Source organism: Drosophila suzukii, chromosome X (assembly GCF_043229965.1).
Source record: "Drosophila suzukii chromosome X, CBGP_Dsuzu_IsoJpt1.0, whole genome shotgun sequence".
NCBI classification, from domain to species: domain Eukaryota; kingdom Metazoa; phylum Arthropoda; class Insecta; order Diptera; family Drosophilidae; genus Drosophila; species Drosophila suzukii.
In genome coordinates, this window is record NC_092084.1 from 16,476,488 (window position 1) to 16,489,856 (window position 13,369).

General features: G+C 41.9%; 2 protein-coding genes across 2 annotated transcripts; both read left to right on the forward strand.

Moving 5' to 3' along the window:
• Window positions 1-967: 967 nt before the first annotated feature.
• Window positions 968-3,785, forward strand: VhaAC39-1 (V-type proton ATPase subunit VhaAC39-1). Its single transcript, XM_017086499.4, has 3 exons — window positions 968-1,332; window positions 1,918-2,426; window positions 2,857-3,785. Exons 1-3 carry the CDS (start codon window positions 1,206-1,208, stop codon window positions 3,271-3,273), a joined length of 1,053 nt encoding a protein of 350 aa, XP_016941988.2. The 5' UTR covers window positions 968-1,205; the 3' UTR covers window positions 3,274-3,785.
• Window positions 3,786-5,414: 1,629 nt separating this feature from the next.
• Window positions 5,415-13,057, forward strand: LOC108018997 (nucleolar protein dao-5). Its single transcript, XM_017086607.4, has 3 exons — window positions 5,415-5,695; window positions 10,451-11,324; window positions 12,278-13,057. Exons 2-3 carry the CDS (start codon window positions 10,463-10,465, stop codon window positions 12,850-12,852), a joined length of 1,437 nt encoding a protein of 478 aa, XP_016942096.2. The 5' UTR covers window positions 5,415-5,695; window positions 10,451-10,462; the 3' UTR covers window positions 12,853-13,057.
• The last annotated feature ends 312 nt before the right edge of the window (window positions 13,058-13,369 follow it).

Consider the following 13,369-nt stretch of genomic DNA (forward strand, 5'->3'; position numbering starts at 1 on the left):
CACCTATATAGTGTATAGGGTATCCTGTATACGGTACAACCCATAATTAAAGGTCTTTCGGTGGCAGTCCCACGAGCTGAAGAATTCATCCCTGAAGGTTTAACGATGGGTCGAAGGATTGAGGCCCACACCAGTAGGATGGAAGGGGCCTCTGGAGCAAGGCAACGCAGAGCCTTAAAGTCCGAAAGCAAAGATGTAGTGGGTGACATCGAACGAAAGCTAGAGTTGCGAAGACCCGAAACGGCAGTAGCCGGGGCCACTGGACTGGATGTCTTTCTGATCCTCGAGATCTTGCCCGGAAGCAAAGACCCCAAGGTTGACATCGAACTGGAGCTGGAGTTCCTAGGATCCGGAACGGCAGCAGCAGGTTCCACTGTTAGCCCACAATCACAATGATTTTGGATTTCTGTTAGTGATTTTCTCAATAAGATTAAATTTGTTGTCCTTATTTTTAAAAAACAATATAAATCGTGAACGAATACAATAAGAACACAAATGTTACAATAATAATATAAATCATTCATATTAAAAGACTTGTACAATTCTTCACTATACTTCTTATTATTCACTAATAGTTTTTAACTAATCTGCCTAACAGGCTTTTTTAGTTTTAAAGTTCTATTTTTTTTTAGTTTTTGCAAATGAACAAAAATATCTTCATTACATTTAACATTTTCATTTTACAGAGTGTGATACGAGTTTATTTAATTTTATATACATTTACCTTTATTATGTACACATATTGAAAGTAAAAATAAGGACTAGTTAAAAACATTGTATATGTTTGATTTTTCAATATTTTCAAGCCATAAACAAAGAAAATTAATGTAGCGACCCAAAATTTAAATTTGAATTCGCGGGGCGTTGCCAGACCAGGGGTGAATTTAACAGCGTGCTGTTAAGCGCACGCTGTCACCTGACATTCGTCCATTTTTAGGAACATTTGCGCTGACGTTTGGACGAGAAAAAAAAACAAGAAGAGGAAGAGCTCGAAATCATATGACTTGTCGATCGATAGAGAAAAAAGGTTGAATTTTCACCGTCGCTCCGTTTCGAACTGCACGCCCTTCGCCACACAATTCGCGCAACTTTCGGTCGAGCGAGAGCAGCCCAATAGAAAGGAATCCACCAATCCAGAAATCCACTGGAACTCGTCACCTTTTCAACTTCCAGCCAGCTCCTCTGCGTGTGTGTGTGTCATCAAGATGAACAGCTCGGGCTTTATGTTCAACATCGATAATGGATATCTGGAGGGTCTGTGCCGGGGCTTCAAGTGCGGCATCCTGAAGCAGGCCGACTACCTGAACCTGGTGCAGTGCGAGACCTTGGAGGGTGAGTACCGGGCCCCATTGAACACGAATACCCCGAAGACCCAATTTTCCCATACGCCCCTGGGTCACATGACCAGCGCGATAACAGAGGCGTGCGTGTGTGTATACATGCACTGCTGTTAATGTATCTCTGCGCCGGTGTGTGTAAGCTTGTCTTGTGATTTGTTGACGTTTTTCAACTGGTTTTCCATCCTGGATATTACAGGTCCAGGTTCTTCAGATCCAGGCACAGGGTCAGCTGGAATGTTATCACATAGCAACCATAGAATCCATAGTTCGTTCGATTTCAATGTCCGTAAAACCTTTTTTTAATGTAACCACTTTTATTCATATCTAGTCACTTTTACTTGAATATAATCCAGTTCAAATGCAATTTTGCTTGATTTTATTGTATCAGTCAAGTTTTGTACAAAATCAGGGTGCCTTATCTCATTCTTGAATTAAACTTATAACATTATGTGTAATAATGACATTTAAAGAGTCTGTTTAACCTGCCCCTCTCAGAGCTCACACAAAACCATCTTGTTTTATTGAAAATAGCGTATGAAAATGGCATTATAACCGGCTTTTTTCCTGGACTTTACAGATCTCAAGCTGCATCTGCAGGGAACCGACTATGGCAGCTTCCTGGCCAATGAGCCCTCGCCCTTGTCGGTGTCCGTCATCGACGACAAGTTGCGCGAAAAGCTGGTCATCGAGTTCCAGCACATGCGGAACCACGCTGTGGAGCCGTTGTCCAACTTCCTGGACTTCATCACCTACGGCTACATGATCGACAACATCATCCTGCTGATCACCGGCACGCTGCACCAGCGACCCATCTCCGAGCTGATCCCCAAGTGCCACCCACTGGGCAGCTTCGAGCAGATGGAGGCCATCCATGTGGCGTCCACGCCCGCCGAGCTGTACAACGCCGTTCTGGTGGACACGCCCTTGGCTCCCTTCTTCGTCGACTGCATCTCCGAGCAGGATCTGGACGAGATGAACATTGAGATCATCCGTAACACCCTCTACAAAGCCTATCTGGAGGCGTTCTACAACTTCTGCAAGAACATGGGCGGCGCCACCGCCGACGTCATGTGTGAGATTCTGGCTGTAAGTGGCTACTATTTCTCTTCCTGGGGGTTATCATAAGCAAGAAATTTAATACTAGAAGCCTTATAGTACACATGCTATCGGTTATTACTTCTCACCTACCTTGTTTCCACCTCATGTCTATTTCACCTGCTCCATTTTGTTTTCTTTCTGTAAATGGCTATCTCTGATCCCTTTAGTATGAGTTCAAATCTCCCTTAATTTCTAGAAAATTGAGAGACTTTCCATTATCAATTTGCAGTTAAGGGCAGACCCTAATTCGTATAAATTGTACTGAAAGGGACTTAAGAAGTCTACCACTATAACAATATTTTATGGTTTACTACGATTTAATCATAATTCAATCTTTTAGCTTAGTAATATTTATTTATTTATTAACGGGGATACTCTTTTAAATTTAAAGTAATAGGATGATAATCTTCCATTGTAGTTTGAGGCCGATCGTCGTGCGATCATCATCACCATTAACTCTTTCGGCACCGAGCTGTCCAAGGACGACCGTGCCAAGCTGTATCCCAACTGCGGCAAGATGTACCCCGACGGCCTGGCCGCTTTGGCTCGGGCTGACGACTACGAGCAGGTGAAGACCGTGGCCGAGTATTACGCGGAGTACGCCGCCCTGTTCGACGGATCCGGCAACAATCCCGGCGACAAGACGCTGGAGGACAAGTTCTTCGAGCACGAGGTGAAGCTGAACGTGTACGCCTTCTTGCAGCAGTTCCACTTCGGAGTCTTCTACGCGTACCTCAAGCTCAAGGAGCAGGAGTGCCGCAACATTGTCTGGATCGCCGAGTGCGTCGCCCAGAAGCACCGCGCAAAGATCGACAACTACATACCCATTTTCTAAGCGCGCTAGATGATCGCTAACCATTTGGCATACAAATAATATTATACGTTTTTTTTTCCTGCCTTTCGATATGCGTTTTTTTTTGTTTGTCCCGTACCCTTGTTATTCAATTGTTTAATGTATATTATATTATGATACTGTGTCTGTATATTTGTATGTAGTTTTGTTGCGAGTATTATTGCCGGTCCAGGCAAATTTTTGTCAAGTGTTCAGACCCAGACCTAAAGATTTCTCCGATTCCGCCGCTCCTCCCCCGATTGTTGTCAGCATTGGCCACCTAGATAACTATATAATATGTATTCGGGAGACCCCTAGTGTCCCTTCAGGGCTTCGTGTTTGTGTACATATGTATAATTATCGAACGGAACGAAAACAGTTCAAATTGAATGTAGAGAAAGGAAAGCATCAGCACCATATGTTAACTACTATATAGAAAATGCATACTTATACAAAAACTACATATGTGAATGATAAATCAATTATTAAAACATGTTTTCAAACATTCCCTTAAACGGTTCTGTCTAATAACTTATTTATGTGCCTTCCTGATTTGCCCTGAACTTAATGGATCTAGGCTTTTAGTTCGCTTATAAAGAGTCTTGTAAAATGTAACCCGAATTTGATTTAATCAAGTAAGAGAATACAAAAGGCATGCATTAGCTTCAAAAAATGCTTTTGATTAGCCAATCACCAGTTATATAGCTGTCACTGAAGCGATTACCCCTGATACCAACTGTCTCGTTTGTTTTTGCATAATCTAAAAACATTTTTCTTCTAATTTTACTTTAATACATATTTTCTCTCGTGTCTCAAGTCATTTTGGATGCTTCATTAGCCAAAGCTCGAAATGTCAATCGATCGGACAAATAATCACGGGCCAATGTGAGTTACATAAAAATTGGATAAGACGTCAAACGAGTTATTGGATATCGAATGATTTTAAGTTGGTTGACGTAGAAAGCACGTCTAAACATATGCTTTAAAGCAGGATGAATATACGTTTTATTTTGTAAAAGTACAAATGAACTTAAAAAGAATAGGTATATAGATTACTTTTTAATTTGGAGATCTTTGTATTTCATTATTGCGTGATTGTTTTGCATAAACTTTTAAAAATGCGAGATAAAATTAAGGTTTATACTACCTTTGTATAAAAGGCGTACTTATATGTATTTTTTAGATGCCTGGTACTTTAACTTTCAACTTTACGTACCTTAGCAGTGGTTAATCTCTCTTAGTCACCTGAAATTATTATGATAAATGCGAATATGCAATTCATAAAGAAGTCTGTTGAAACTAACTGATCACGTAGGTTTAAGGTGTGGGAAGTGTTGAAGGATGTCAAGATATTCTTTGTCTGCTGGCGGAGTTCAAGGTATCCATACTTTCAGGGTGTGTCCACCGTAGTATTTGTCATCGGGGGATCGCACACCTAGACAAAGAAATCCTCTTTTGCAATTCATCAGCAGGTATAAAAGAACCAACTGGACAGAAGAAAGAAGGTTTAACTCATACCCAATGAAGTCTGATTTTGAAATGGTTTAGTTCTTAAATTAGTTTAAAGTATTCTGAGTTTTTATCTTAGTGTTTAAATTTCCCACAAAATTTATAAAAATGGTTATTCAGATTGATCTATACCGATTGTATTCCGAAACATAGATATAGTATTGATCGAATATTAATTTGAATTACATTGAGTTTAGCTAGGTTGAAGAGTTCCTTAAAATTGTAATTACAATATTTGATGATCTAAGACAAGGAAAGCAAACGTATTATCTAACCGCATTTGGCCAAGTTATAGTGTGCCGGAGATGAGATTTAGGATCAGCTATGTTTATGCCTAGTCAATAGGAAATGTTTGGATTTTCTTTTTGTGTCGTGGGTTAATTGCATGCAGCGTGCTACGTGCTACGTGCCCATAGATCGGCGCATTACCGTTAGGCCTTTACCATAGCTTTGGATCTTGGCCTAGTGCGTACTATACCTATACCATGGCACTATAGAGCAGGTGTCGCCGTTGAGGCCGACAAGCCGCCAAGCCGACGAACCCCGAACACGTTCGATGCGAAAAGAAAGCTGCTGTTGTTGGTTCGATCAGCTGGGGCCCCAACCCGCAGAATCGCCCATAACTCGGCCTGGTGGCTCCAAGTCCGCGCAGTCGAGTTCCGCGTCCCCGAGCGTTGAGTTCATTCTCCAGTCTTCAGTCTTATAAAGAGCAGCCGCACTAGACTTCCTAGCAGAGCGGGAAAATCCCCCAAACCATCTACCATCATCGCACGCGCGCCAAGCCAAGTTCAAATCTTATTTTTTTTTTTTACTCACGGAGTGCCAAAGTTTTTTTTGTGTTCCAAGTGCAATACGGAAGTGTGTCGGTGCAGCAACTATATAGCCCACACAGGATACCAGGATAACAAACTCATAGGTAAAGATATAAACGAAAAAGTGAAATGCGGTCGACACTCAAGTGGGCCAATAATGATGAGCATTGAAGTTGGTAGTTGGAAAAACCAAAGCCAAAGACAGCCAAAGAGGCACAATTGCACGTAAAAGTCGCCAGTCGGCGTGGAATTGTGGAATTGTGTCAACCAGTTTGGCCCCCACTTTGCGAGTACATCCATATCCCCTCCTCGAAGACCCGCTGCTCCTAACTCTCCAGATCTCCATCTACGTAGCTGGCCATCCGCTTCTGTCTGCGCTGTGCTGTGCGTTCTTCTTTTCCTCGTCATTAACTTATTTGAATTTGGCAAAACAAAAGAAACGCGTCGAGCGTTCGAGTTCTTCGTTTTACTTTCTACAACCCATCACCATCACCATCACACCACCATTACCATTACCATCGCCATCGCGCATTCTTCGCTGTCCCATGTGCCATGTCCGAAGTCTCAGGTGCTGGAAAGTGGAACTGTCTGACCGTTTCTTGCCCAGCTGGTACCAGAGACCAACTTTTGGCTCAGGTGGCTAATTGATGATCAAAGCCAGCTGAACAACAGCTATGAACAACCACAGTCTTCCTAAGAAAATTGTTGAATTATTGGATAGAAAAGTAGGAACTACTTTTTTTTTAATAATCAGGACTTATAATTTTTATTTTTGAACAACCTATTGAATATACATTTTTAATACAATTATATCTTTTACAAGAAAGCCTCTTTTCTCTTAATATTTTAAAGAAAATAAATACTCTTGAGTGGCAATACACTTATTCGCAGATAAATTCCTTGAAAGGGTTAGGAGTTTTAAAGTTCTTTTTAAATTATAAGTTTTCTTTATTTTTAAGGTTTTTTCTGAAATTAAATCACACAAAATAGTGTTATCAATAATTTGTTCTATAAATAAGTATAGAAATGTCCGAATTTTAATAGAGTTAAAACACTATTAACTTCAAACATTAACTCATTTTGCCTTTCTGTCGATCCAAGCGCTGTAATCCAAGGTTTCCCAGCTCAAAGCGGGCCAATTTTCCGGTCCATCGGGTCAGCCTTGACCGGAAATGCCGACCGCTGCCACCGACCGCTTTTCACAACCCCGCCCCCCTTTTCACAACCCACCCACGTCCATGGCGAACAGAAAATTTCACCGTCGGCTGCATTAAAGAACTTAACCTTAATTTTGGCATAGGTCTCTCGACATGGTCATCATTATTATGGTAACTTTGATTTTTACCTCCTCTTTGCTTTGTGGTGTTGTTGTTTTTATGTTGCCCACTGATTTCACCCACACACAGGCTGAAGAAAGTGGTAACACAGACGGCAAAGAAAAAATGAAACACAAATCAGGCAGAAAAATCAAAAAATCTCACAGCAGCCGAAAAAAAAACAAAAACAAAGGTCGAACAAAAATTATGCAAATTTCTTGGAGTTTATACGACGACGACTGTGTGTATGGGGTTATATAAACCGCGCTGAAGGATGTAAAAGTCTGACAAACTGCTTAGCATAATCGAAGCTCGTTGGTTTCGTAATCACCGAGCGTGGATTAGAAGCACAGATGCCGTAGCATCCAAAACCAAAAAAAAAAATAAGGAAACCATAAACAAGAAATATCATTATAATGGGCGGACGAGACGATAAAAAGATAAAGAAAAAAGATCGAAAGAAATTTTTTTCGGAATTTTTGCATCACTCTTACACTTTCGCTGCCGCACTGAATAATTAACAGTTCGATTTCGATTTCGATGAGCAACCCCCCTCCACCCAAAATAAAATATAAAATAAAACAAAAATCTGATTGTGTTATGATAATTTCCGATAAAAGAAAAAACACTACACACTGTCTCACTTTCTATTTTCCTATGCGTTTAATAATTAATTAATGCTAATAACTTTTCACAACCGTTATAATTTATTGACAAAATTCGAAAATGCTCGAAAACAAACAAAAAGTGGGAGTGAGAGAGGGCACACACGTGGACTCTTTTTTTCTTTTTTAATTTCGACTCGTTTCCAAATGCGATATGCAAATTATGGGCCCGAAAACTGGACTTTCGAGGGCCCAGATTACGTATTGGTGTTTTAGGCCGGCCTTTGGTGAAATTATTAAAAAGTCAGTGCACCATAAAAATGCAACTTCCAAAGACAGACATGCTGCACTTTCCGCTAGAGAGCATCAAAAATGAATACAGTGGCTCTTTCCTAAATTAAACTCAATCATACACCCTTTTTAAACATTGTACCTATGTTTTTTGAGCTCTAATTCATCACAATAATATAAATATTTAAAGCAAATTGCTGTCATTAAATTAAAAAGATTATTGAATTGCCTAATGAAATCCCACAAGTGACAACTTCTAAATGGCTAAGCCATAGGAAATCTGGACTGTGTGCCTGCCAATTGAATCTTAACCAAGTTGGTATACGATTACGGTCAAGGTAGTCATTGATATTGACCAGCACACTGCGGCCACATATTGCTATTGCCAATACCTCGTTCTCGGACTCGGACTCCTGTCGACTCTTTGGCCACAGCCATATTTGACCACACACTTTCTTTGCCCAAATAGCCACCAACTGGGTCACAAATGGTGTTTGTTGTCCCACCCAAGCGGAAGGTCATCAATCGAATGGAATGTTCAGATACCACAAATCAAGCTGTGAGCCACGTACTATTCAAGAGGGCCAAGAAGTCCGAGAAACAGGGAGGCGGTGCCCAGAAAAATGAAAGTGGACCATGAAGACCATGAAGACCATGCAGTGGCCATGAGCAGGTTCAGCTGGTCGAGATCTTTGGATTTCAGTATATTATTTACCGTTTCCAGACAAATGATGGAAATGGAAATGAAAATGATGTAAGGAAATGGGCACCATTAGAACGGGTGGGCAAGAAACACAGATAATACCCGGTAATAAGCCAGTTATGGAAGATTGGATTACCATCATCGCATGTGGCCAGAGACCCATTCAAGATATATTCCCATTGTGAGATACAAGTATGAATATGTTATGAATGGTGTTAGTGGTGGGGAAAACAATATAGCCCACAGTAGGGGGGCTCTTTCCCAAAAACCTTAAACAAATGGTCAATAGCTTGAGTGAAATTAGTGAAATCTATGTAAACATTACATAAGTTACACAACTAAGGAAAAGTACTGAAAAAAGGCAATTAAAATTTAAAATATAATTTTATAATCTAATATCTGGGTGCTCAAAATCGGTAATACATGATCCTTGATTTAAAAATCAGTGTTATAAACAGAGTATAATGTAAGTGCATATAAAGAAGTACCTTGAAGTAGATGAGATTTAGATGAAACCAGTTCATTGTCTTAGGTGAATTGATATCTTTGTGTTAGAAGGTCTTGGCCCCACCCGACTTTTGGCTTATACATATTTATCTTTAAATAGTTCTGCTCTTGTCTGAACCTTTGGGTTTCTCCGCCAGTCGAGCTCCAGTTAAGAGCCGCTAATTGATTTGGACATCTTGGGGCGCTCTGAAATAGCCCCCCCGCCTCCCCCTGCCTTCAAGCACTTGAGGTAAATGAGTCAATAGCTGAAATTTCACTTTGCCATCGGTGACTCCCCCTGCCACCCCAAAAACCAAAGAAAAAAACCGAAAAAACCAAGTTTGAGTTGGCAACGAGCTCCAACTTGTTGGCTCTTAGGAAATGAATGAATTTCAGAGTGGTATGCTATGGTATGGTATGGTATACGGGGGCTATTCTAATAAGCCTAACCCAGTTCGTCAATTAAATAACTTTGCAGAGAGATTTCACTCTCGTTTTTTGTCTCTTCGCGGTCTGTTGTTATATTCGGTTTTTAGTTTTCAGATTTCAGTTTTCAAAGCCATTGATTTTCGGTGTTAATTTGTTTACTTTGCATTTGGAATGGAAGTGGAGAAAAGAGTGAAGAGAGGAGCTGAAGGAGGCTGAGATGAAAACGAATCGGAGAGCAAAAGAAGTGAAAGAAATTATGTCAATATTTATTTAAATTCATTTCTTTTGCAAAATACGAGGCGTCCAAAAAAAGAGGAGAAAGAATGCGGTGAAATTTAATCGCTGGCCACTTGAAAGCGATTTCCGAGCTGTTGACTTTTGGAATACCTCTCGGTTTTTGTACCCACCTTCTTCCTCAACCGCTCCACTTTGATTTCGATTTCGAATTCAGATTCCGCCTACGCAGAGAAAAACAAAACAAATCTCCGCTGTTCTCGTTTTGTTTTTATATTTTATTGATTCGTTGAAGAGTTGATTGTTAAGGTAGCTTAAAAAATATGTGATATACAAAAGCATAAAAATATACTCGTGCTTATAATATAAATACTACAGGGTAATCAGCCCATTTTTTTAGTCCTTTTACTTTTTTTGAGATTTATTACAATGGTATAATGGAATACGTACATATGTGGCCATTTTATTTGTTATAATTCTTTCATTACCTTTTGTTTAAAATTAAGTTTAGCAGCTGTCCTAAATCTCTTTTATTTAGATAAGAACATTTTTTGTTAGTTGAAGTATAGCTAAAATTAAAGTTCCTTGGATTAAGGCTTCTCAGACTTAGTCTTTGTCTTTTGTTAATAAGTACAGGTGACTTCTATACATATATATGGGTAGATATATATTCATTAATTTATTTTATTCTACCCTATTAATTAAGATTTCCTGCTTAAAATTATGTTTTCTTTCATTCTCTCCTTGACCTATTTATTTAACCCTATTAACTTTGGCTTCCCTTCTCCATTGCAGCTTCCCGACAAGATGACCAGTTCGCGGAATATGCTGCTGATGCTGCTCCTGGTGGCCAGTGCCGCCATCCTGCCACTGGAGGCCAAGACCGTCTTTCGGCGCACGGACAAGATATCAGAGAACTTCAAGCAGCTGGATCTGCCGCCCGAGGAGATCGATCCGAATGTGGCGCCCCCAGAATCGGAGCCGCCCAAGGTCGAGGATGTGGCGGATGAGGTGGTGGTCGATGCCGTGACCCCAGCATCGCAGATCGATGAGAGTGCCAATGAGATTGCCAGCGGGGATGTGGAGACCCCGAATGCAGTGGCTTCCGTTCCAGCTGCCGCCCCAGAAGCCGCCGCTTCCGCGGCCGCAGCTGCTCCAGCGGTGGCCACCACTCTGGCGGCCAAACCCACTGTGGCACCCACCACCGCCCAGCCGGAGAATCCCATCAGCAAGTTCTGCAAATGCACGGAAACCCACTGCGATTGCTGCCGGAAGATCGGCCTGCCATTGCTGCCCAGCGGACCCGGTTGCGCCAAGATTGCCTTTTTGGGCAACGACGAGATGAGCGTGTCCCTGAAGTACGGTGACATCACCCTGGCCTCCCGCCGCATCTCCAGCAAGCGGGCCCGTCCCATCTGCGTCGGCCTCCCGGGCGGCTACTCCCAATTCTGCGGCAAGGTCTACGGGCTGTCTCGGGCCAAGGATTCCAAGGACTTCAAGGCTTGCCTGGCCTTCGAGCTGAGGGCGGACGAGGAGGTGGAGGCCTCTCTGCGCGTCTCCTGCTTCAAGTTCGGACCAGAAGGACTCCGGGTGGTCGAGGCGGAGCCGCTGCCCAAGCCCAGCTCGGATGACGATGACGACGACGATGACGACCTCTTCGGATTTGCTGGTGAGCGGGGATTGGGCCTACCCTATAAATAGAACCGCCTTGCACATAGGAATATTGCGTAGCCGACTAGTGGAACGGTTTCCTTAGACCACCCTAAGATGTTAAGGATGGCTAGAGCCTCATATGAGTTAGGCAGGGGTTTGTAACTTAATATCATTGAAGCAAACTTGGTTGTGCAGTGTATGTTCTGTAAATCAAAGTAACTAACGGAAATGTCTGACAAACAAATTTAAGCTGCAATGTCTTACCAAAACTCCAAGAATTCTGAGAAGCCTTCAAGTGACTTCGAAATTAATAAGCAATGCCATCGGCAGGGATTTGATGTAGACAAGATTTTACAACTTAACTTACCCATCAAAATCATTAGCATATAGAAACCTATTTGATTATAGTAAACAACTAAGTATTATGTTTTCACTTTTACTATAAAGCTAAACACATCAAACAGAATGGCTGATAAATATATTGGTGTAGTTTAATTTTTCAGGACTCTTTTTTGTCCATGATTGCTAATAGTAAGTAAGTAATAATACCAGCTATTTTCGATTCCTGGTTTTTAATATCCTCGATACTTACTGTTGATTAATGTGGTTTTAAAATCCCTAGAAACTCTGGTAAAATATTTTTGATTGTTTGATATTCGGTTTAATATTCAATCATAGTCAAATCAAAGAGCTCAGCTAAAAGAATTACTGTTCGGAAAAGCTTACATCCTGTGATAAATATCCACATCATTTTCTGGGTAATTAAATTTTTTAATAAATTTTCACAATGTCAACACTTCCAGTTTTGTATGCCAATTAATTGGGAATGGCATGGCTCGTTCTGACCTTTGTTTGCATTATGCCAATTAAAACACTGATTTTGTGGGTCTGAAAATAAGGATGACAATTGTTTGTTCTTGTGTTTTTTTTTTTACCAGTAAATGAACCCCATGTTTTTGCTTTTTCCAGCTGGTGGCGATGATGACGAGGATGATGAGGACGACTATGACAGCGACAGCGACAACGACACGGATGCGGATACCGATGACGACGATGACTATGCCGACGACGATGAGGCCGAGGCCGAGGCGCCCGAGGATGCCGACTACGGTGGCTTCAGTTTGGCTGGACTCCTGGATGAACTCGATGACGACGAGGACGAGAAGCCGGCGAAGAAGCCGGCGGTTGCGGCTGCCGCGGATCAAACCCGTGAGCATGTGAGTGTCGATGGCCAGGTGGCCTCCACCTCGACCTCCACGAACACCGACCAGGTGCAGAGCAAGGACGATTCAGATGCTTCTGCCGCTGGTGAGGCTCCAGCTTCAGCTCCCGCTGCTGCTGCTGCTGCAGTTGCTCCAGCTGAGGGAGATGTGACTGCAGCAGTGGTGACCCCGGCACCCGCATCCACCGCCGATGACTCCACCACGCCCAAGTCCAAAAAGTCCAAGAAGGCGAAAAAGAACAAGAAGAAGAAGGCCGTCGCGACGGAAGAACCTGGATTTGCCTACGAACTCCTCAATGGCATCCTGGATTTTTTCAACTGAGCGGCCAGCGCGAGTTTGCCAACATGCTGGGCAACAGTGTAAATACCTTGTACCGCCGCAGCTGGTCGGAGAAAGAAAATCCTAGTTCGTAGTCGATAGCGCTTAAGGGTCCACGAAATTTCACTTATTTATTTCACCTATTTATTCGATCCAGTAATTTATTGAAAATTTAAAAACGAATAAAAGCCGAAAATTTAAAACCAAACTATGATCCCTATACCTGTTACTTGTAAAGTATTCGGGGAAAAGTTTTTTGCACGTAGAAAAAAGCGTCAGATTTATTTTCCCTATTTTCGCAAGCAAGTCACGCGAATGTGCCACACCCACTTTGACGCCCCTAAAACGCACAAAAGTGTGGCTCCTGCAGTTTAGGCGATAAAAAATTTTAACTGAAATGTATTGTCCTCGTCAAAACCTATCGATTGACCCTGAAAAAGGTTGCCACGCCCACTCTAACAAAGGCCGTAACGCTTGAATTTGTCGACCGCCCACATTACCATATATTGAAATCGTGGAT